The sequence below is a fragment of the Oryx dammah genome, unplaced genomic scaffold (genome assembly GCF_014754425.2).
Source record: "Oryx dammah isolate SB20612 unplaced genomic scaffold, SCBI_Odam_1.1 HiC_scaffold_18, whole genome shotgun sequence".
Classification (NCBI taxonomy): domain Eukaryota; kingdom Metazoa; phylum Chordata; class Mammalia; order Artiodactyla; family Bovidae; genus Oryx; species Oryx dammah.
The window spans coordinates 113,790,276-113,814,405 of NW_024070202.1; the positions used below are offsets into that span (position 1 = coordinate 113,790,276).

At 56.9% G+C, this 24,130-nt stretch overlaps 1 protein-coding gene across 1 annotated transcript in view; it reads right to left on the bottom strand.

Annotated features, from left to right (window-relative positions):
* Positions 1-24,130, bottom strand: part of WDR86 (WD repeat domain 86) — a 25,365-nt gene extending 1,235 nt beyond the window's left edge. Inside the window, exons 1-6 of the mRNA XM_040259933.1 lie at positions 23,875-24,130; positions 23,405-23,690; positions 12,540-12,681; positions 8,899-9,301; positions 2,757-2,892; positions 4-162 (exon numbers count right to left, since the gene is read on the bottom strand). Coding sequence (XP_040115867.1) covers positions 4-162; positions 2,757-2,892; positions 8,899-9,301; positions 12,540-12,681; positions 23,405-23,567 — 1,003 coding nt within the window. The 5' untranslated portion in view covers positions 23,568-23,690; positions 23,875-24,130. The remainder of the gene's footprint in view (positions 1-3; positions 163-2,756; positions 2,893-8,898; positions 9,302-12,539; positions 12,682-23,404; positions 23,691-23,874) is intronic.

The following is a 24,130-nucleotide window of genomic DNA, read 5'->3' on the forward strand; positions in this document are numbered from 1 at the left end:
GGCGCTCCACCGACCGTTGCCAACCAGCCGCGGGCCCGGGGGAGGGCGGGGCGCCTACCTGGATGCAGTTGATGACGAAGGCGTGGCCCCGGAACACCCTCCGCAGCGCCCCGGACTGGGCGTCGAAGGCGCGCGCGCGGGCGTCCCCGCTGCCCGTGAACACTGTGGACACACGGCACCGCTGGCCTGGCGCCCTCGTCCCCTCGGGGCTCCGCGGGGCGGGGGTGGGGGCGTGGACGGGCGGGGGGACGGAGAGTGACAGACCCTCTCCTGGCCCGTCCGCTCGCCTCCCGGGGATGTCGTAATTGCAAATGGCAAACAACCCGAGCCCCTTGAAAGGAAGGAGGTGGCACCTTCACTGTCTTTAGTACGGTTGCCTCAAGGTCAGCGTGGGGAGCCAGGGTTCCGAGGCGCCCCACGTGGACCGCAGCCAGCTCTGCAGGGCTGCGGCAGCCCCAGCGCCCTTGGGCTTCGGGTCAGCCTGCCCTGTCCTGTTGAGACAGAAATGGCTGGACCCACTTGAGTTTCTGATTTAAGGTCTGCGGTGGGGCCTGAGAACCCTCCAGCCAAGTGATGCTGGTAGTGGTCAGGGATCCCACTGAGAGCACTGGCCAGAGGAACTCCCTTGTCCACTTACTACCTTAGCCTGGGTTCTCCTGGCAGCTGACCTTGACACTAAGATTTGAATTCAAACAGTTCCTCTGGCAGGGCATTCCAAGAAGTGGGGAGAGAAACAGGAAGGACTCCCCATGCAGGTGTTAGTGAGCAAGGAGGTGACTGCTGGGGTACTTGAGAGAAGCGCTGTCTGAGCTGTCCCACCTGGGGACAAGGGCGCTGGGCTCCTTTTCCGTCAACTAGTCGTCCTCGGCCAGAGGACCTCAGTGCTGCAGCAGGAAGTGCCCGAGTGTGGTACCCAGGCCATCTGCCACAGCCACCCAGCGGCCTGAGTGAGACGCAGGAAGCACCCTCGGGGACTCCCTGTTCTTGGACTGTATTCCTTCCTGCTTCCTGTGTCGCCTGCCCATTCCCAGGTTTTCTGCTAACGCTAATGAATGTGGACCTGAAAGGGTTTTGTTTGCCAGCCTTTTCAGTTCCTTTCCCGCCGCCCCTTCCACCAGTGTTACTGGGCATCCTGAGTGTGGGAAGAGGGTCTGGAATTTGGTCTGATTATCCTGCAGCCTGATGGGAAAGACCAACGGCCAAGTTCCTTAACAGCCGGCAGCGAGCAAGTAGGGTCTATGGGATCGGCAGGTTTCATTCCAGCTGCTGCCACAGGGAGGCGCTCTAGGCAACGTTCTTCTCTGTAAATTACAGACCCTGGCAGGAGCAGAGCCATAATCACACTTAGAGCCTTGGACACAGAAAACAGGACGCGGTGGGGGATCATCTTTGTGCATCAGACACCCAAGTCCTGAGGGCATCTTGGGCACTATTTTTGGAAATCTGTTCTATCTTCATTTAACACCTGTGCTGTGAAGTCCACTTGAATTTTCCTCTGTGACTCCTCCTCCAGCCCAGTCTGCTCCCTCATTCCTGCACTAAAAGGATGCTTCTCAGGCTCAGCTCCACGTGGGGCTGGCTTCTGGCGGTTGCTGCTGCTGCTACTCTGTGTGTGTGTGTGTTTGAGACAGAGAGAGAGAGAGAGAGAGAATAACTGGGAAAAGGGTGCTGATGGAAAAATATAACATTGGGGATCGTTTTAGGAAAGAAATGTCCAGGAACGTGGGGCCCCACTCCCATCTAGGAGTGGTCAGGTTGTGCGTTTTGGTTTCCCAGCACAATGCCTGTCTTCTGGGTGTGTCTGGGCTGTAAACATGGCAAGCCACTTGGAGAGAGCCAGGAAAGCCCAGATGTGAGAGTTTGAGATCTGCGGGACAGAGTGCTTGCTGACTACCCAGTAAGCCACTCTACCCTTCTTTTCTTCCAAAATAACTCTGATTAGTCCTGGCAGCAGTATCCCCAGTAAGAGGTTTTATTATTCCGTCTCTTTTATAGGCAGTAGTCAGAGAGATGTATGCAGAAGTCTTTGGGTGGAATTCCCAGAAAAGATCTTTAAAGGGGTCTACTCATCTAGAAGACATATCCTTTTGCCCTTTCCTCTTCTTCCCGCTTGCCTAAAACATGATGGCTGGCATACCAGCAGCTCTCTTGAACCACGAAGTTCCCCCTTAAAGATAGATGATATGTACTAAGGATGATGAAGCAAAGTCAAGAAAGGAAACTGGGTGTCTAACATCTTTGTGAAGCCATCCATTTCAGCCTAGATCACCAGACTCTAAAATTCTTCTACCTGAGAGAAGAATAAACCACTCTCATTTAAATTCCCTGTTATCTGGATTTTCTCTTATCTGTAGTCAAACCTAATGTCAAGTGAAGCTAAACCCACAGGCCCCTCAAGTCTGGCTGGAGTTAAGCAACATCACTGTCTCACTTGAGAATTAGAATGTGCCCTTGGGACCCGCTCTTAACCTGAGGTTCTCTGAACATGCAGGTCGCTGTACATCGTAGTGGGTAAAGGTGGGGAGAGGCCCCCACACCCTTATTTGGAACTTGTTTGGCTGGAGGAACAAACACATGCACGAAGGAGGCACAACTGCCACTCCTGGCCGCCACCCAAACTGAGCTGCAGCTGAGGCTCAAGGAGGGCAGAGTGGAGTCAGCGGAAGCAGAGAGGCCTGGCTGAGAGCGGACGTGCTGGGGGGTGAGGCGTGACGGGACAGGCAGGCCGGGGCTCTGGGGAGCGTGGGGTCACTTACAGGTGCCCGCGTGGTACTTGAGGGCGCTCACACTGTGTCTGTGGGCCGTGAACGTGCGCACGCGCTCGCCGGTGTCTGCCAGCCAGCACTTGACCGTCCTGTCGGCGCTGCCCGAGTACACATGCCGGTTTACCAGCTGCGGTGGGGGGTGGGGGGGAGGGTTGGCACCGGACACAGCGGGCCGGCTCAGAAGCCCCTCCAAACCTCTCTGTGTAAGCGGGGAGGGGCACGTGCAGGTCTTAGTGGAGAAACTGTGGGCGAGCCAGAAATGCCCCTGCCCGGGGGTCCCACCCAGTCGCCCACTCTGGTGCCTGAGGTCATGCTGCCTACCCACCACCTCCTCTGCAGGGCAGTGGGGGTCAGGCGGGCTTGCAGGCATCAGACAGACCTTGTTGCAGAGCCTCACTGGCCCTTGGCCCTTTGCCAAGTCACTGATTCTACTCTCAGCCGCTTCACCCACAGTGAGGACCACGCCAGCCCCTTCCTCGTGGGGCTCAGACCCAACCACACAGCGCTCAGCACCCTAACTTCAGGGGCCAGGAAATGCCGGCTGCCGCTGCTGCCATTACCACCAGGGGTTTCTCGTCAGCCGTTTCCTACTGAAGAACAGCCTGGGCCCCGGGGAAGGTCATGGGAATCCACCTGTAGCTACTGCAGGTCCCGGTATCGTCCCAGCTGAGGAAAAAGGCTCCCAGGGGAGGGCGTTCACGCTGGACTTCCACTCCAGGGAGGGCACACAGGAGAGAGAAAGGTCTAGAAATAACCTGACTGGCCGTGGCATGTGTGAGGTAGCCCTCTGCTGGGACCAGAGCTGGACGCCCGGGGGCCATCATGGGGTCCTGGCCCCGCCTTTGGAGACAGGCTTCCCCGGTTCCTGCGAGCCTCCCTCGCCCTGCTGGTGCGGCATTCACACCCCTGGTGGGTGCTGCAGGGGGTGAGGAATGGCCCGGGGAGACACGGGCAGGGGGGCGTGAGGCGGTGCCGGCCAGTGGGTCCCCAGCTGCCACTAGCTGGCTATGGCACCAGGTCTCCTCCACTTGGCAGAGCCCAGGAGGACGGGGGGCAGGCGACAAGCCCCGGAGAGAGCCAGGGACTGCACTGCTGGGGCCTGGAACCCCTGGAGGCTTAGGGAAAAGGAGGCCCTTCTCTGGGGGCAACGGGTGGTGGGCGGAGCACATGCTCCTGACGTTGCCACCGCCGACTCCTGACTCAGTGTCCCCTTATTATCTCCTAGTTTAAATCCCAGAGGATAGGACTCTGGCCCACCTCCTCTTCCCAACCCAGCCACCGCACAGGTCAGACTTGGCCTTGGGCAAATCGCTAAGACAGAGGCTTTAGGGGTTTCCTGTGGACTAAGTGGGCGGCAGGCCGGGCCTGTGCCTCCCAGGCCCTGCCCTGCAGTCCTACTGAGCTTATGACCAGCCCGGCCAACGGAGCCTGGCTTCTGGCTTCTCTTACTGGCATCCACTCCCCCAGGACAGGGCCAAGGTGACATAGGCCTGCCCGAGCGTTCTAGCAGGATCCAGAACCTCACCTGAGTCCTCCCTCCGTCTGTGCCACCATTGATGGCGGCAGGGCTCCTGCTTGGCGCCCCCACCTGCTCTCGGCCTTTCAGGCACTGTACATGGAGTCTGGGATGTGGCCGGCTTCCCCAGGCTCCTATGTCCCCACTGTCCCTAGAGGACCCTGGACACACATCGTGTCTTCCCCTTTATAGGTCCTCTCTGCCCGGGAGGTGCCCCCAAGTGGATCCCTCTCATTCTTTATGGGAGATCCGCCCTCCAGGGCCCCTCCTCGAGCTGCCCAGCACCGTCTGCCTCCTGCCCCCCCAGCTGATCGCCACTGGCCCCCGTGTTTCCTGACTGTCCCCCGCCGCCCGTTTCCCTCCCAGAGGCAGCCCCGGACTTCCAGTGACCATACTCTCCAGACTGCCCACTGAGACTCCCAGAGCATGTGAGGCGGAGATCCCAGTGGTGGATCTGGGTCCCACAGCCTCCACACCTCTGCCCGCTCTGGTCCACAAAGGAGGCACGGAGGGTCCACAGCGGCTGCGGCAAAGGGAGGACGCCTCTTGCTCAAAGCAGGGGTCCTGATGATGCAGGGCCTGGTGCACGTGCCCCAGAACCAGCGAGCAGGGACTTCCCTGGTGGCGTGTTGCACGGGCATCCGCCTGCATAGGGCACGCGGATTTGATCCCTGGTCCGGGAAGGTTCCACTTGCCATGGAGCAACTAAGCCCATCAGCTCAGCTCAGCTCAGTCGTGTCCGACTCTTTGTGACCCCGTGGACTGCAGCACGCCAGGCCTCCCTGTCCATCACCAACTCCTGGAGTCCACCCAAACCCATGTCCATTGAGTCGGTGATGCCATCCAACCTTCTCATCCTCTGTCGTCCCCTTCTCCTCTAACTAAGACATAAGCAACAACTCCTGAGCCCTCTTGCCCTAGAGCCTGTGTCCCGCAACAAGAGAAGCCGCCGCAATGAGGCCCATGCACCACAACGAAGAGTAGCCCCTGCTGCCCGCAGTGAGAGCATCAAAGACCCAACTGAAAACAAACACAGGATTAGTGACAGAAGGAAAGAAGAAAGAAATCACCAAGCAGCACACTTTCAAAGCACAAACCCCGAGCCCAGAGGCTGACAAGCTGGTAGACGCCTCACGGCTTGCCTGGGCTGGTTTCCTGAAAGGACCCCCGGGGGGCAGCAGGGGAGACCAGGGAGGCTCCAGGCGGATGGCGACAGCAGGAGGGACCTAACAGGGTGAGTCCCAAAGGCCGGTCTCGTGAGACTCCCAGCAGCCAAGGCAGCTCCGAGGGACAGGACCTGAGGCCGTCTCCTTGCAGGGTGATCGCCCAGAGGGCAGCTCGAGGCCTGCAGGCCCAGGGGTCCGCGCCCATGGCCCTGCATCGGGGGCAGGCCTCACCCTCGCCTTGGCTCATGACGGGCCTTGTACCGGAGCAGCAGGAGAGAATCCCCTGGGCCAGGCGGTGCACAGGGCCAGGTGCAGGGCATCGTGTGACCCCAACACACCCTGAAAAGCTGCTTGTTAAAAGCCCAGGTTACACGTTCAGGCCTGGGTTCAAATCCTGCCTCTACCCTTACCAGCTGGGAGACCCTGGGCAAGTTGCTTAACCCGTGCTGAGCTTCCATCTCTTTGTGTACCAAATGAGAAAAATTAACCTCCATCGTGAGGATCAATTCAATCATGTCGGCAGCCTGGTCGAACTTAGGAGCTGGAACGTACACCTAAAAGGCAATAGCAACCTCTGCCCCCCAAACACCCCCCTACCCAGGGGCTTTTGCAGAAAAAGAACGGAGCACCCCCAACAATGGCACGGGTGGTCAGGCAGGCACCCCACCACCCTCGGACTGCCCCACACCTGAGAGCACCTTTCCCGTCCCTGTCTGGCTGTCTTTGAAATATTTCTTTAAAAAGACATGAAGTATTGTAATCCATTTTGTACACTTGTGTGTATTACATTTTAAAAAGTTAAATATAAAAAGAATAAAGTATTTCAAAAAGATATCAACCAAGCATGACAGAGTGTTAATATCTCATTTCAAGAGGCAGCCACACAGAGTCTGTCTTAGTGTCTTGTACGCTTCATGGCTCAAATGTTTCACAACGAAAAATTTTAAAAGCATAACATATGAAGGACAGGAAAGACTCTCCACTTTCTCTTTCTTCACAAGGACCACCCACCAGAGCCCAGACCCTGGGAGCTTCTGGGAAGAGTGGGGGTAAGGCAGCAGTCCCCCTTGGTGGTCGGCAGGCTTGACCTTGAATTTGCTACTTGGAAGTGAGCCCTGGCCTCTGCTCTGGCCCACCTTCTCCACAGGAGGCCCGTGAACACCTGGCTCCACCCCGACCTGGCTTCTGGAACTCTCTGGGGCCGGCTCGCTTGACCCTGGATACATGTCCCCTAGTGAAGGAGAAAGGCAGAGGCCCCGCCTCTGCTCCCAGAATGTTCCACTGAGTGGGCTGCAGGTGGAGGATGCTACAGTGGACACCACGTCCATGCAGGCCCATGGCTCGGAGGCACGTTCATCTGCCCTCCTAGCCTCTGAAAAGGTGGCCCACAAGTTTATCTCCAAGCACAGAAGGACCTGACCAGGCACAGTGTACATAGGGCAGCCCCCCAGGGGGCTAGACTCCAATAAAAAAAAAAATTTTTAATTAAAAAAAGATACCAGGCAGCCAGCTCTCAGCTCAGCACCCACGCCATCACCAGTCTTCCTCAAGCACGGTTTGAGTTAGAAAGACACCATTTGTATTAATACAACCAAAGACACATGGCAACTCGGGGGTTCACCAGGGTCAGAGGTCACTCCGTCCAAGCAGAGTGGAGACCACCTCTACTCCACTGGTCCTGGGGTCCCAGGGCTGCCCTTCACCCCCAGAACCCAAAATCGGGCCTCCTGACCCTGCTCTCCAGGGGACGGCCTCACGCTGCTTCCTGACACCTCGAACACACCCCCATCGCTGCCCTGGGGCTCCTAGAGCCTCAGTGTCACCAAGCCCTGAATCCCAACCTGCTCATCTCGTGTGCGGAACCGGCCTGGAGAAGGGAAGAGGCCGTGGCCGCAACCGGGACCAGGAGCACCCAGACCCTGATATTTCGACAGAAGGAGGGACCTCATCCGGCAGATATGCTCACTGAGTGTGGCCAGTGCATCCCCAGAGGCTTCAGAGCAACTATCACGGGCTGATGGGTGTCAAGAGCAGGCTCCACGGCAGGCACGATGTCTCCGTCGACTCAGGAAACCCTCATGACCACCGAGGGGAGGCACAGCTCCGGGTCCAGGATCCCTGATCCAGACCGCAGGGGCCAAGGTGTTTCGGGAGCTTTTGGACTCGAGGAACACACGCGTGTTTCCACAGCAAAGTATATGCGGGTATTCCCGGGAAGTGGGATGAGCTGACCTACCCCCAGTCTCATGTCTGTTCAGGCCGGGCTTTGCCGCCAAGTGAGTTTTGATGCCAAGGCTAAGGAGAAAACTTCATTTCTTTGGGGAACTTCTGGATTTAGGAATTATGGAGCACAGCTGGGAGTCCCAGGTGGCTCAGTGGGTAAAGAATACGTCTGCAATGCAGGAGACGCAGGCAGACGCAAGTTCAAGCCCCAGGCCAGGAAGGTCCCCTGGAGGCGGGCATGGCAACCCCTCCAGTGTTCTTGCCTGGAGAATCCCATGGATAGGGGAGCCTGGTGGGCCACAGTCGGGGTCGCAAAGAGCTGGACACCACTGAAGTGACAGCATGCATGCAGAGACCAGTTTGTGGGTAGACCTGATCCTCATGTCACAAGGAAGGAAACAAAAATTCGCTTGTGAACGACAGCCCTCACCCTATTCCTATTAATGTGACGTATTTGCAAACAGGTCTTTAAAGTGGCAATTAGGAGCTGCTGGTGGTCCAGTGGTTGGGGCTCCACGCTTCCATGGCAGGGGATGCAAGTTTGATCTCTTGATTGGGGAACTAGAATCCCACACATCATGGGGCATGGGCAAGATAGATGTAAGAATAAAAAAGTACCCTGAACATTTATTGGAAGGACTGATGCTGAAACTCCAATACTTTGGCCACCTGATGCGAAGAGTCATCTCACTGGAAAAGACCCTGATCCTGGGAAAGACTGAAGACAGGAGGGAGAAGGGAATGACAGAGCGTGAGATGGTTGGATGGCATCACAGGCTCAATGGACATGAGTTTCAGCCAGCTCTGGGAGATGGTGAGGGACAGGGAAGCCTGGCGTGCTCCAGTCCATGGGGTTGCAAAGAGTCAGACACGACTGAGCAACTGAACAACAACAACTTTAAAAGAGGTAATTAAGCTAAAATGAGGGCACTAGGGTGGAACCTCATCCAGTGAGGAAATATGGATGCAGAGGGAAGACACGTGAGGATACAGAAGGGCCATCTATAAGCAGAGGAGAGAGCCTCGGAAGAAACCGACCCTGCCCACACCCTACTCTTGGACTTCCAGCCTCCAGAGTGGTGAGCCAACCAGTCTCTGTTGTTCCAGCTGCCCCCTCTGCGGTTACTTTGTTACGCAGCCTGAGCTGACTGGGACACAGGGTGGGCTGCCGCTCGGAGCACGACCCAGGGAAGGTGCCGGGGCCCCCCAGCAGTCAGGCAGTTCTCACCTCCAGACAGATGACGGAGCCCTGGTGCTCCCGGAACACGCGCAGCTGCTGGCCGCTCAGGATGTCCCAGGCGCGGACGGTGGCATCTGTGCTGCCCGTGAAGGCTGTGCAGCCCGGCGCATCCAGCACCAGGCAGAGCACAGCGCCCGTGTGGCCCCGCAGTGTCTGGTGGCAGCAGCCGCTGGCCACCTGCCACACCTTGGCCGTGCCATCCGTGCTGCCTGTCACCAGGAGGCCCCCGGCCACCGCCTCCTCCACGCAGGGGGCCCTGGCGTAGGCCAAGGTCAGCACACAGTTGCGGTGACCCCGGAACTCCCGGGCCACCTGCCCCCTGTCCACGCTCCAGGCGCGGGCCGTCCGGTCGTAGGAGCTGCTGAAGAGCTGGTTGTCGGCGACCAGGATCCTGGTGGTGAGACAGGAAGGGTCAGGGGTCAGGCAGCAAAGGGCCCGGCACGGGGTCCCCTGTGACTGGTGACTGACATGTTCAATGAGCCCAGGAGATGGATGAGAAACCGGAAATGCTCCCAGCGATTGGGAGACACGAGTCGGAGAAAAATCTCAAGGCCAAGGAATCTCGAACCCCCTTTTCAAGGGACAGTGAGAGGGGAGGCCACGCGGGAGCAGAGCCTCCCAAGCAGTAAATATTCCTGATTCTTACTCCCGTTCTGAGGTACACTAAGCATTTCTCTGAAGAAAATACACTAGAACTCCCTGTGTAACTTCACAGGGCATGAGAGGGGACCCTAATTTACACACTCACCCCCAGAGGCAGCTGCCTGAAGCTGGAATGGGGTGCGTCATCTATGTGGGGACAGAGGGGTCAGGACCCCCACCACAGAGTAAAACCTTGTGACCCCTCTTTTTTCTAAAGTTTATTTATGTGTTGGCTGTGCTGAGTCTTTGTTGCTGTGGGCTTTTCTCTGGTTGCAGCAAGTGGGGGCCTCCTGTCTACCAGGTATGCAGGCTGATCATCTCACGCCCCTCTTGCAAAAGGTCTCGCCTGGGGACTTCCCTGGCAGTCCCGTGTTAGGACCCCGAGCTTCCACTGCAGGGAGCATGGGTTCCATCCCCGGGCAGGGAACTGAGATCCTGCATGCTGTGCGGTGCTGCCAAAAAAATGTTAACATTAAAACCGTAAAAATGTCTCGCTTGTGAGCCGAGCACGGACAGGAGGAGAGACAGACATGGAGCGGAGCACACCCTCCGCCCGCCTCTCACCCAGGATGGTCCTCCCACCCACGAGTCATTAAGGAAGCAGCCCGCACACTCTCAATAGGCGCCGACGTCTTCCCTAACGCCGGGAGGTGCAGTTTTCACCGCGTGGGTGCTTCTAAAGGCAAGTGACGACCTGGCACCCTGGGTGACGTCCCGGGGGCCCGAGTCACACCTGCGTGGCCTGTGACAGCAGGGACGCCAGGCCGGACTGGTGCCCCCAGAAGCTCACACACCTGGCCCTGCTCTGAAACCATGAGAAGCAAAGTCCACGTCCTCACCCAGGGACACCAGATGTTTGTGGGCACAGCTATGTGACAATGCAAATACGCACCCGGAGATGTTCAGAACAGCCAGCTGCTCAAAAGGAGGCCCTGGGGGGGGGTGTCTGTGCTTGAGTGCATACGTGTGCTTGCCTGTGGACACGTGTGCTCAGCAGAGCATAATTTCTGTGCAGATTTACTTCTTAGGAGTCACCTGCAAATGCAGGAGACCCCAGTTTAATCCCTGGGTCGGGAAGATCCGCTGGAGAAGGGAGAGGCTGCCCACTCAGTCTTCTTGGGCTTCCCTGGTGAAGAATCTGCCTGCAATGCGGGAGACCTGGGTCCCATCCCTGGGTCGGGAAGATCCCCCGGGGAAGGGAAAGGCTGCCCACTCCAGTATTCTGGCCTGGAGAATTCCATGGACTGAATAGTCCAGGGAGTTGCAAAGAGTCGGACACTGATCGACTTTCACTTTCACTTCTGAGGAGTGGTTAGATACAGTTACCTGAGATGGGACCCTCTCTACCTGATCCCTCCTCTGTCGGCCCTTCCGGCAGCACCCAGCCTCACAAGAGGAGTCGCCCCCAGGCCCACACTCTCCCTCAGTCACAGACTTCTTTCTCGAAATAGACCACTGCTGCTGCTGCTGCTAAGTCACGTCAGTCGTGTCCAACTCTGTGCGACCCCACAGACGGCAGCCCACCAGGCTCCGCCGTCCCTGGGATTCTCCAGGCGAGAACACTGGAGCGGGTCTCCACAGTACTGGGAATTAATTTCCTGGCAGCCCAGTGGTCAGGACTCTGAACACTCACTGCTGAGAGCCTGGGTTTGATCCCTGGTTGGGGAACGAGGATTCCTCAAGGTTTGAAACCAAAATATATATATATATTTAAATAAATAAGTGGGACAGCATGCTGGGAGAGGCCAGCAGTAGCTGAGGCCCAATTCCTCATCCCAGCCCTCCTCCTGCCTGGCCGGGCCTGCCTCCCAGGTCCCTGGTCCCCACCTGCTCTGGCTAAGGGGGATGGCGGCTTGGAGGGGAATCAGAGCTCAGCTGCAGGAGGCGGGGGCTGGAGCTCTCCCGGGGTCCCCACTGGGGCCCTTCTCCTCTCAGCACCATCCTGAGTCCTGAGCCCTCCCAGGGCCCCCACGGGGCCCTTCTCTTCTCAGCACCATCCTGAGTCCGTGAGACACTTCGGCCTTTCTCCTGCCCTGTGGGAGCATCCATCTGTCGGGGGCTGTTAACGACCAGGCCGGCCCACCATTTCCACCCGCCGTGTGTGGGACCAGCCGGGTCCTACCCAGCCCCAGGCTCCGCAAAGCCCGCACTGGCTGAAAACAGCCTTTGCTCCCCGTCCCCTGCAACCACGGCCCCCACAGTGCCTGGTTGCACATTCCTCACCTAGTTAACTCCCTGGAGAGGCGCCCTTCCCAGCCCCTGAGGTCAGCAGGGCCCAAGGGCAGGTGCCCAGACTCCAGCTACTACCAGGCAGTCCCTCAGGGGGCGGGGGGGGGGGGGGGGGGGGGGGGCAGGGTTTGAGACGGCCTCAAGTTACAGAAAGACTGTCCAGCCGATCTGATCAGCAAGGAATTTTCATGGCTCAGCTCAGACCCAAACTCGATACGTTTTTGGAAAAACTCAAACCTCCGTGAGAAGGAGTGGCTGGGATATTTTCAACAGCAACAGGGAAAGGAGAGGTTGAAAAACCCCTCGACTCCCTCTGCAGAACAAGCCCCATTCTGTTCCTCCTCCAAGCGCCCTGTCCAGCATCAGGCACCAATTAAGCCGTTTGCTCTGGAATCTGCTCCCATCGGTAGGAGCTGTAGCCTCCAAGGCCTTTCCCTGCACACAGCTGGGAGTGGTTGTGCGAAGGGCCAGCAAGGATGTCCAGGCACTAGTCTAAGGGTAGGCGATGCCTCCCTGTCCGCACCTCCGCCTCCCAACCTGCCCCCCCGACCCCCAACACACACACACCTGCAGCCCTGGGCAGTTGGCACTTGTCACACCCGGGGACACTTCTGTCCTGGGGATTCTATTGCCCTGTGCTCCTGGCCACCTCCCCACATGTCCACACGTGCTCCCCACAGAAGCTAAGTTCCTCCAGGGCAGGGGCCCCACAGCCTGATTCTCGGTCCCCAGTCCTCACCGCCCCCAGCCCCGCTGACCTGTTCACGATGGACGTGTGTCCCCGGAACACCTGCAGACACTGCCCAGTCAGCACGTCCCACTTCCTGATGGTGCAGTCGGCGCTGCACGTGAAGGCGGCCTCGTCCTCCAGCTGGCAGAAGGTCACGTAGCTCTCGTGTCCTGCAGGCGAGGGGAGGACGTGAGCGCTGCGGGGCAGGCCTGCTCCCTGAGCGTGTTTGAGACACGGAGGAAGGGAAGAAAGCAGCTTGCGGGCAGTTTGGGCTGAGTCCAGAAGGGACCAGCGCTTCAAAACGGTGCTATAACTTTGGGAGACTCTCAGGAATCGTGGGGAGCCAAGAGCAATTCAGGGAGCATTCAGCCTGCCCCGGAATCCTTCCTCCCTCCTCTCCTTCCCTCCTCCTTCTTAACCATCTTCTTTTAGTCTTTTTTAAAAGAAAATATTTATTTACTTATTTACTTGGCTGTTCCGGGTCTTAGTTGTAGCACGTGGGATCTTGTTCCCTGACCAGCGATGGAACCCTGGGCCTCCTGCACTGGGATTGCAGAGTCTTAGCCACTGGACCACCAGGGAAGTCCCTCCTTTTCTTCAAACTTTTCAGCTCCTTGTATTTACTCAGTCATTCAACGAGCCCCATGTTACAGAGGTAGGAAGAACAGAGGCCAGCGGCATGGTCTTTGGAAACAGAATGCCCAGGAGAGCAGCCTGGTGCTGCTACTGGCTGCCTGTGGGCAAGTTATTTCCCTCTCTGTGCCTCGATTTCCTCACCTGAAATGGGGAGGGTGCCGCTGCCTGAGTCACGGGGCCATGACGCAGGGTGCATAAATGCTAGCTGTGAGCTGTCCTTACGTTTGGGGAGAGACCCTGGCAGGCAGAACACTGGCCCCAAAGAGAGCTGGTTCCTAATTGCTGGAACCTGGAAATGTTACCTTTCTTGGAAAAAGGCACATTTATAGATTCAACTCATTAAGGAGGACCTTGAGATGGGGAGATGACCCTAGATATCAGGATGGGCTCTACATGCCTTCACAAGCATCCTCATAAGAAGGCAGAGGGAGGGCTCAGGACACGGAGAAGGCAAGCCGAAGGAGCAGAGACGTGCGGCTGCTGGCCCTGAAGACTGGAGCAATGAGGCCACGAGCCAAGGGGTGCAGCAGCCGCCAGAAGCTGAAAAGGTAACTGTGGTCTTCCCTGCAGGTTTTAAGGAAACCTCGATTTTGTCCCAGTGACACTGATTTTGGGCCTCTAGACTTGTGCCATAAGAAACTTGTTTCAAGGAAACCCAGTGTGATCATCAGTCACAGCACCCACAGGAAACACGTACAGATACAGGGATAAGTAAGACACGTCCCCTGCAAAGACTTTGCCAACAAAGGTCCATATAGTCAAAGCTGTGGTTTTTCCAGTGGTCTGCATGGACGTGAGAGTTGGACCACAAAGCTGAGCACTGAAGAATTGATGCTTTTGAACCATGGTGCTGGAGAAGACACTTGAGAGTCCCTTGGACTGCAAGAAGATCCAACCAGTCAATCCTAAAGGAAATCAGTCCTGAATAGTCATTAGAAGGACTGATGCTGAAGCTGAAACTCCAATACTTTGGCCACCTGATGCAAAGAATTGTCTCACTGGAAAAGACCCTGATGCTGGGAAAGATTGAAGGTGGGAGGAGAAGGGGACAGAAGATGAGATGGTTGGATGGCATCACCGACTCAATGGACATGAGTTTGAGCAAGCTCTGGGGGATAGTGGAGGATGGGGAGGCCTGGCGTGCTGCAATCCATGGGGCCGCAAGGAGTTGGACACGACTGAACAACAACTTGCCTTCCAGGAGAACAGCCAGCCCAGAAGGAGGGACAGTTCCAAGCATGACGGGTGCAGGGACAGTGCGTGACAAGGGTCAGCAGAGCAGACGCCAGGTGTGGTGGGTGAGGAGGGGTCTCTGTGGTATCTGTCCAGAGAAGAGGAAGTGTCTGAACAAGGAGACGGCACACACCAAGCAGGAGGTGCCCCGGGGGCCAGGACTCAGGTGCTCGGCAGAGAAGGTGGATGAAGCAGGCAGAGCGAGGGTGGAGGTCTGGGACGGAGCAAGGGCGATGCAGCGCGGGGTCTCTCCAAGTGCACCTGGCCATCGCTCTCACGAGGCAGTTGTCCGATCTTCCGGCTCTCACCCTGGCTGTGGGATTGACCTTTACGCCTTGAGCCTTATTATGCAGCCCTGGGGACCCTTGGTCCCTGGACACAAAAGAGCCTGTTTTCCAGGTAAGCATTTGCTTGTATGTACATGGCTGAATCCCTCTGAGGTTCACCTGAAACTTTCACAACATTGTTTGCTTATCAGCTATGCCAGCGTGCTAACTTGCTGCAATCTTGTCCGACTCTTTGCCACCCCATGGACTATAGCTCACCAGGCTCCTCTGTCCACGGACTTCTCCAGGCCAGAATACTGGAGTGGGTAGTCCTTCCCTTCTCCAGAGGATCTTCCTGACTCAGGGGACCGAACCCAGGTCTCCCGCATTGCAGGCGGATTCTTCACCGCCTGAGTCACCGGGGAAGCCCTGAATGGCTATACCCCAATACAAAATAAAAGTTTAAAAGAAAAAAAAGAAGTGTTTCCATCTCAAATATAACCATGTCCAACAGTAAACTGAAGCTGATTCTACTGGAGGAGAATTCAGGGACCAGAAAAATCAATGGAATCAAAGGAATGTGAGACCTCAGAGCTATGTCACAGACAAGGCGAGTGACCAACTCAAAACAAGAACGATTTGAGGGATGTATTTATGACATTAAAGAGTTTGATCAGATTTTAAAAATTTCCTCTCAATGTCTGGTATCAATTACACAAGGATTTAGAACCTCCTGAGCAGTTTCGAACTGATTCTCACTTTTTTTTTTTGGCCTGGGGTTCAAGCTTAATTACTCTTGAAAGAACCCAACTTCCTGGGTTCTAAGAAACAGAATTCTTTTTTTTTTTTAAAGTAAGAAATAAACATTTTCTTGGATAGTATGTACCAGGCCTCTAGGAAAACAATGTTTGTGAATTAAGTAAATATGAGATTGTCTCCATCAAAGTGCACGTCAGTTTAGAAGTTGAGGGTAAAATGTGTTTGGCAAAACGCGGCCCAGCTTTCTGCCAACCCCAAAATGTTTATATAATATTTGAGGGTTGTCAATGCACTCTCCCCGAGACCGGATCTGCCGTCAGGAGGGGTTGGGAGCACTCAGCACCAAGACAGGGGTCCCCCAAAGCCCACCAAGGCTAGGAGAGTCCCCCTCAGGGCACCACCCCCAGTCCAGACTAAGATGAAGGCGCTTAGTCCAAAATCTAAGCTCCTTCCGTCCTGTCTCAGCAGCATCTGACAGCAGGAAGGCAGAGCTTAAGTGGACCCACCAACCAGACCAAGGGAAGCACTGAAATCCCAAGGCTGGCACCTCGGCTCGATGGAACTGTACTCATTGACCAAGACTGTGAGAGTTGGGCCGCTCCTCTGATCTGTAGAAGTTGAAACAACGATGGACACTTGACTGCCAATCAACAGAAGTATAAACAAAGGCTTGAAGAAAAGAGGTAACAATGAAAAGTTTTTCAGTGTGGAAAAGCTCATCTCTGAAGCTGGGCCAAGCTGACCCTCCACCTTCTCGGGGGCCTGGCCGGGCTGGCGGGGGTCCCTGCACCGGTCAAGGTTCTTCTGTGCACACGCCCCTTCTCTGGCACCAGACGCCATCTCACACCCAAGGGAGCGCTCCGGGCTTGGAGTCCTTGCCGCACCGGGGTCCTGGGGGCTGTCAGCAAGCCCCTGGCTATAACCCACAGACTAGCAACAACAGGGCCCCATCACCCCGGCAGGGTCACCGAGGATGCAGGCGGGAGGCGCCCTCCAGTCCCCGGGGACCACAGAGCCTCGGCCACGAGCTGTTGGAATTGTGCAGAATAAGCAAGAAAGCCAAACGAAAAATAAATATTTTCAAAGGGCTGCAGAATGCAGATAAAATGCGGTTATTTTGTTCAAGAGAATATGCTGAGGCTCAGGGTTTCCTGCCAAGGTAGTTGGCCCTCCCGGCCTCCCGGCTCGCACGCCCTTGGACGTGCTGGGGGGTTCAGAGTCGAAGTAACCCCTCCATGGGCAGGAGCGGCTCACCCCGCCGGAGACCAGGGTCTGCAGGGGCAGAGGGGGCCGGGGAGGGCATGGCCCAGCTGAACTCGCCTTCAGCTCAGCATGACAAGCTCTGCTGCCCCTGGAGTCTTCCGTCTGCGCAGTGGGGCCCCCTGCCCTTGTCCAAGCTGCTCTCTGCGGCCCCCCACCCCTGTGGACTCCCTGTCCCACCCCTGGGCTCCCTGTCCACCCCCGGGCTCCCTATCCCCCCATGGGCTCCCTGTCACCCCTGTGAGCTCCTTGTCCCCCCTGGGCTCCCTACCCCCCACTGTGGGCTCCCTGTCCCCCCCGGGGGCCCCCTGGCCCCCCCCCGGGCTCCCTGTCCCCCTTCTCTGGGGGTTTTCTGTTCCCTGGCCCCCCACTGCCATCAGGGCTCAGACAGTCGAGAGCTCCAGGAGAGCCCTCTAGTTCAGGAAGTCTCACCCAAGGCCCAGAAACCAGGGTCCTCCCTCCCTGGACGAAGCCCCCTCCACACCACGGCCGCCTGGGGAGGGTCAGCCCCGCTGAGACCCAGGTTCTGCGGTTTCTACCCTCTGCCCACATTTCCAAAGTCCTTTCATGAGACTCTCCGTGAGTGCCCATTTGGGAGAGGCCACTGGTTTCCTGCTGCTGTCTGAGCACGGAAGCTCTGGCCGGAATGGACGGAGTCTGACAAAGCCACGGGGGACTGCGGCGTGGGCCACACGCCACCCCCTCCCAGGCTCCCACCCCTGTGCTGGTCTCTGTTGCCACCTCAGTGCCCGTCCTCAGCCCCAGCCTCTCTGGTCCCGCAACCTCGACCAAACTGCTGTCTGTTCGCATCCCATTCTCCTTGATCTGCTCTCACTGGAGAGCTCTCCTCCCGAGGACAGTGGTCTCCACAGAGCTGGAGAATGAGTCACCATTGTGGGCTTCCTTCCCATCTGTGCTGAAAACCCAGGGCTGCTTATTTACAGAACGCTTCCTTGACCAGGACAAAGCTAAGAATGATTTTGTTTCTGTCTGAGCGTCTCCCCTGGGCGCCTACATGCCCTTTTAAAAGCATGTATGAGATGACTCAGCAATCCCACTTGTGGGTACACACCCAGAAGAAGGGAAAGCAGGGCCTGGGAGAGAGATTTGCACACCTGGGTTCACAACAGCATCACTCACAAAGTCAGTGGAAGCAGTGCAAGTGTCCAAGGACGGGTGATGGATAAAGAAGATGAATTAGATCCACACAAGGGAAGAGGGTTCTGCTTTCAAAAGGAGGGACATTCTGCCCCGTGTCACAGCCTTGGGGACACTGAGCGGAGGGAAACACGCCCATCACAAAAAGACAAAGTAATATGTATAAAATAAAAAAATAAAAAGACAAATTCCACTTACACAAGGAACCCATGGGAGTCAGCTTCCCAGAGGAAGAAGCAGAATGGTGGGAGCCAGCCTCAGTTTCCTCATCTACAAAATGGGATGATACAGGCTTGTGAGAAGCAAATACGGAAGAGCTTGGAGCCAGCACAGTACAGGGCCCAGGGGATGCTGTTTCTCATTTTGTGCATGAAGGGTTAAGTCAGCAAATGCAAGGAGCGACTTCACTTTCACTTTCATGCATTGGAGAAGGAAATGGCAACCCACTCCAGTGTTCTTGCCTGGAGAATCCCAGGGATGGTGGAGCCTTGTGGGCTGCCGTCTATGGGGTCGCACAGAGTCGGACACGACTGAAGCGACTTAGCAGCAGCTCTATATTCACTGCCTTGGTGCCCACCATGACCCTCTGAGGTTAGGTAACTATTCTTATCATCCCCAATTCAGAGATAAAGCAACTGAGGCTCGAGAAGTTATATAATCGGATTCAGGCCCAAGCTGCCTGGCTCCAGAGCTCAGGCTCTGGACCGTCAGTGGTCCTTTCTGCTTCCTGGTAGCAAGCAGGGGTCATCTAGACGGGCAGGCGCCCACCAGGCTTCCAGTAGACAGGAGTGTGCTGTTTGTCTACAGGGAACGGAAAACAATCACCACCCCCATCAGGTGAGAAGGTGCTGTTAGAAGGAAGCTTGCAGGGGAACAGCCATCATGGGCTGGAACCTCAGGCTGGGTCCTTTACTTAAGTGAGAACAGACCAGGACAGGAACAGCCACTGGGGGAAATGCTGTTGTTCCCACTGATCCTGTGGAAGTGCCCCAGAGAGGTGGGTACCCAAAGGCTAAAGGAGAAAAAGAGGCGAAGGGGAAGAAGTACAGTAAAAGCAATTCTTCCCTTTACAGAAGGCAATTAAGACTTCTCTCTCACTGCGAGCTGACCAATTACATTTGAAAGCCAGTTCAAGGGTTCATAGTTTCTCGGGGGCAGAGCTCAGGAGACTGGTTTTGCAGCCTAGTCTGCAGGGGTCCCCATGGGTGACAGTGTGCCCGCCGAACCTCCACCACCAGGTACTGCCTGGCTCTTCCCACCCTCTGGCACAGGCTCCCTAAACCCTGCAAGATTCACATCACAGCCTCTGGCCCCCAGTTGCTTCTGCCACTGTGAGCTTGTCTGTGGAAGGACACACAAGGCAGAAGCTGCCAACCCAGTCTGCTCTGCCCAACAAACCCAGGAGGGAGGCCCAGCAGGCTGTCCCTTCGCTGCCTTCGGTGGGCCCAGGGCTGTGCGGGGCCCGGTCCCCACCTCGATGAGGCACCTTCCACAGTGGGAGTGGAAAGAGCCTGGATCTGGAGTCAGGAGACCTCCAGGGACCAGGCTGCCGCTGACCAGCCGCGCGGCCCTGGGAGGGCACGGCTGTCCTACAGATCTGTCCTGGCAAGAGTAGGGCCAAGGGCGAGAAGCCTTCCCATCCAGCTATGTGACCCTGGACAAGCCCTGCAACCACAATGTGCGTCGAGGATGTTGACAACAGTGCCTGCCTCAACGAGGTGAGTATGCAGAAAACACTTAGAATGTCTAGCATGTTGGTAAATATCTGCACCTCTCGTCTGTCTCATCAATAAACTGGTGTCATCATGGCAGCGCTATTCACAACAGCCAAGACAAGAGGGCACATGCTAAGTGTCCATCGACAGATAAATGGGTAAACGTGTGGTACATATATATGATGGAATATTACTCAGCCATAAGAAGAATGAAATATAGGACTTCCCTGGAGGTCCAGTGGTTAAGACTCTGCACTTCCACTGCAGAGGGGGTAGATCCGATCCTAATAGGGGGGCTACCCTGGGCGTCCCTGGTGGCTCAGATGGTAAAGAATCCGTCTGCAGTGCGGGAGACCTGGGTTCGATCCCTGGGTTGGGAAGATCCCCCTGGAAAAGAGAACAGCTACCCACTCCAGTATTCTGGCCTGGAATATTCTAAGTCCACGGGGTAGCAAAGAGTCGGACACAACTGAGCAACTTTTTCACTTTCTTTCAGGAGAGCTAAGATCCCACATGCCACGGGGCATGGCCAAGAATTTTTTTTTAAAAAAAGAATGAAATAATGTCATTTGCAGGAGCATAGATGGACCTAGAGATGATCAGACTAAGCTAGTACAATATGCAATCGCTTACATGTGGGATCTAAAACACAACACAAATCAGCGCATCTAGGAAACCGAAAACAGACTCACAGACACAGAGAACAAACTTGTGTTTGCCAAAGGGGAGAGGAGATTGAGGAGCACAGGAGTGGAAGTTTGGGATCGGGGAGGCAAACTATTGTATACAGGATGGCTAAACAAGGCCATGTTGAACAGCAGAGGGAGCTACAGTCAACATTCTGTGACAAGCTATAATGGCAAAGAAAACGAGAAGGAATATATTTAAGTCTATATATGTACAATTGAGTCAATTTACTGTACAGAAGAAATTAACACAATATCGTAAACCAACTATGCTTCAATAAAGTTTAAAAAGTTAATAAACAGGGAATTCCCTGGAGGTCCAGTGGAGAAGGCAATGGCGCCCCACTCCAGTACTCTTGCCTGGAAAATCCCATGGACGGAGGAGCCTGGTAGGTTGCAGTCCATGGGGTCTCGAAGAGTCGGACTCGACTGAGCGACTTCACTTTCACTTTTCACTTTCATGCATTGGAGAGGGAAATGGCACCCCACTCCCGTGTTCTTGCCTGGAGAATCCCAGGGACAGGGGAGCCTGGTGGGCTGCCACCTATGGGGTCGCACAGAGTCGGACACGACTGAAGCAACTTAGCAGCAGCAGCAGCCAGTGGTTGAGATGCCGAACATCTGCTGCCCAGGGCGTGGGTTCAGTCCCAGGTCAGGGAAGTAGGGTCCCATAAGCCTCGCCTCGAAGCCCACAAATAAAATAAATAAACTGGTGTCAAGTCTAATCATCTCATAATTGTAACAGAAGAAAATATGTACTTAGAAGAGTGTTGATAAAATATAGGAAACTAAAATTTCAGAACATCTTATTAGTACTTCGCTGATCCAAAAAAATCCTATGGTGCGGGGTGGAGCTGGCAAGTCCTTACTTTCCATGGGGCAGGGGTGGGGGGGTGCACAAGGATCATCATAAACTCAAAATGAGTCTCTTACAAGTCAAGCCAATGAGTGCAACTGTGGGAAAAGGAAAGTCCCCTCTGTCCCTGACAACTGAAGTGCAAACCTTTATAACAGAAGATTCAGTCGTGATAGAAAGGATCTTGGCAACAATTATCTCATTTGACAGCATTTTCCTGTCGGGTAGGATGGCCCCCAGCTAGCCCCCAATCAGAGCGTCTAGGTGACCTCACTAACAAGCAGTGCTGGTGTCCTGTGGGGATGAGCCACCAGAAGGGCCACTAAAGACGGTGTGCGGGGGACTTACCAGGACAGAGCTGGGTGAGGATGGCAGGGCAGGGCTGGGGCAAGGACGGGGGTCCCTGGGGGCAAAGCCAGGTGCCCATCAGGCCAGAACCACTCCTGAAAGGATTGGAGCTTGCTGAAGCAGAAGCTGGCCGATACACTGAGCTCCTACAAGCGCTTCCAGGCCCAGGGCTCCCCAGGCCAGCTGACCATCACAGCCACCTCGCAGTGTGCTAGACATGCCAGTTCTGGGCCTTCCCTGGGGGCCCCGGTGGTAAGGAATCCACCAGTCAATGCAAGGGCCACAGGTTTGATCCCTGGTCCGGGAGGATCCCACATGTCACAGGGCCACGGCTGAAGCCCCCGAACTCTAGAAACCCTGCTCCCCAACAAGAGAAGCCAGGGCAGCAAGAAGCCCGAGCACCACAACTGGGGAGTAGCCCCCGATCGCTGCAACCTTAGCCCGCAAGGAAGACCCGGCTTCAGTGTGTGCTAAGTCGCTGCAGTCGTGTCCGACTCTCTTCGACCCCACTGACTGTAGCCCGTCAGGTTCCTCTGTCCATGGGATTTCCCAGGCAAGAACACTGGAGTGAGGTGCCATTTCCTCCTCCAGGGGATCTTCCCGACCCAGGGGTGGAATCCGTGTCTTCTGCCTTGGCAGGTGGGTTCTTTACCACTAGAGCCACCTGGGAAGGCCAACACCACCAAAAATAAAGAAAGAAATTCCAGTTCTAGAGTGCCACCCCAAGGGCTCAGGGAAACCCAGACGTGGGAATGTGCATTTCTGAAAGCCCTCCAGATAAAAGTGTCACACTTGGGAAACAATACCAACTGGATTTAAATTTTCTAACAGATCTACGTCTGGCCAAGTGTGACTGTCTGCGAGTGGTGGCCAACTCCCCACTACCCGCACCTTCTCCCAAAGAGCAGGCAGCACCAAACTGCACCCCTCCGGAGCCTTGAAACATTTACCCTCACTGCTCTTGTTTAAAACCAGCAGGGGCAGGAGCAGCCAGTCCTGAAGCTAATTTGCTCCCCGTGCCTACAGGAGGCGGGGGAGGGGCGGAGGAGGGGAGAGGAGGGGCGGGGTGGGGGGCGAGGGGGGCGCCGGGCAGGCCACCCAGGATTTGCTGATTGTGGTGGAAAAATCCGCGGTGACAAACAACTGCGCGCACGGCAGGCAGCCTGGTGCCTCTGCCAGGGGCTACACGGGCCACTCAGAGAGCGGAGGGGCCTGGCAGTCTGCTGCTGCAGGCATGTGACAGGCCCCCAGGAGGAGGAAAAACATCCACCTCCCCTCCAGTAAATACACAAATATAAATCGGTACGGGTGTATCCGCAGGGCTCTTTTATGAAGCAATACTTATGCCGAAGTGTATCTCCTGCTGTTTCATGGCGTTTCCAAATTGCAGATGAGACCAAGCAGCGAGAGAGAGCAGGGCCGGGTGGTCGCATGAGGGAGGGGGGTTTCGACTCTGCCCCTCCCCGCGGGGTGGGGCTACGTAAACCGCCCGCCAGCTACTTAATTAACTCGGTGCCTCAGTCTCCCCGCCTGCGCAAAGGGGCTCAGTACCACACCGTGCAGACAGCACCTCCGCCGCCGACCCAGCCCCTGCTGTGTCCAAAGGCTGGGGGACAGGAAACATCCGGCCACAGGTCACAAGGCCAGCGAGAGAGAAGCCAGGGCGACGCTCAGCTCAAGGGGCAGAGGTGCGGTTTTCTTTCCGTTTGTCACCACTGCGGTGATGGAAGTGGTTTCACTCAGCTGTTGACCGGACGCTGCGCCCTCGCCGCCGCGCCCTTTGCCTCGCTGGTGGGGATCTCGGCCTCCCTGCACGCCCACCCTCACCCCACCCCCCCGGGGGGGCTCTTCCACGAGGGTCCACGGTGGGTGCGCGCTGGACTTGGGGGAAGGGGTCTGCGGACAGGTCAGAGGCTGGCGAGAGGCGGACAGGAGGGCAGAGCGAGCGGTCGGAGGACGAGGCCGGGCGGGTCTACCTTGCAGGAGGGCGCAGCACGTGCCGTCCGCGGTGCTCCAGAGCCGGGCCGTGCCGTCCTCGCTGCCCGTCAGCAGGCGCTGTCCGTCGGGGCTCAGGCTGAGCCAGTTGATGCCTCCGCGGTGGTCGGCGCAGACCCTCAGGGCAGACCCTCCGCCCCCCATCCCGCGGGTAGGGGGGGCCCTCGGAGGAGGCTGCGCGCCGCTAGGGAGGGGCCCCTCGATGTCTTCGCGGCGGTTCCCTGCGGCTTCGTCCCGAGGCCATCGCGGGCCTTCGGCTCCCGGCTCCTGCGGAGGCACCCGGCGCGGGTGAGGCGGGGGACCCTCGCTACCGTGCGCCCACCCAGCCTCCCGGCCAGCTGACTCGCAGGGGCTGCGTCGCAAAGGGAGTCCGGGTAACGGGCGAAGCAGCCGCAGCCCCACCGGCGCGGAAAGCCTCCCGCCCCGCGCTCCCCGGGGAGACCGCACCCACCTGCGCACGGTTGTCTCGGGGCGCGCTGGAGAGCGCGGGGTGCCGGGGACCGGTGAGCCTGGGGAGTGAAGCGCCCCGCGCGTCCTCCTCGGCCAGCGCCGCGCGCTCCGGGCGGCCGAGTGGCGAACAATACAGTCCAGCCAGGCTCCTCCTCAGAGACCACCCCTCAACCTGTCCCCTCCCACTTCTCGGGCCTGCCCTCCCGCAGCACCCACCCCGACCGCCGCTCCCGATCTCTCAGGACCGACCTTAGCCC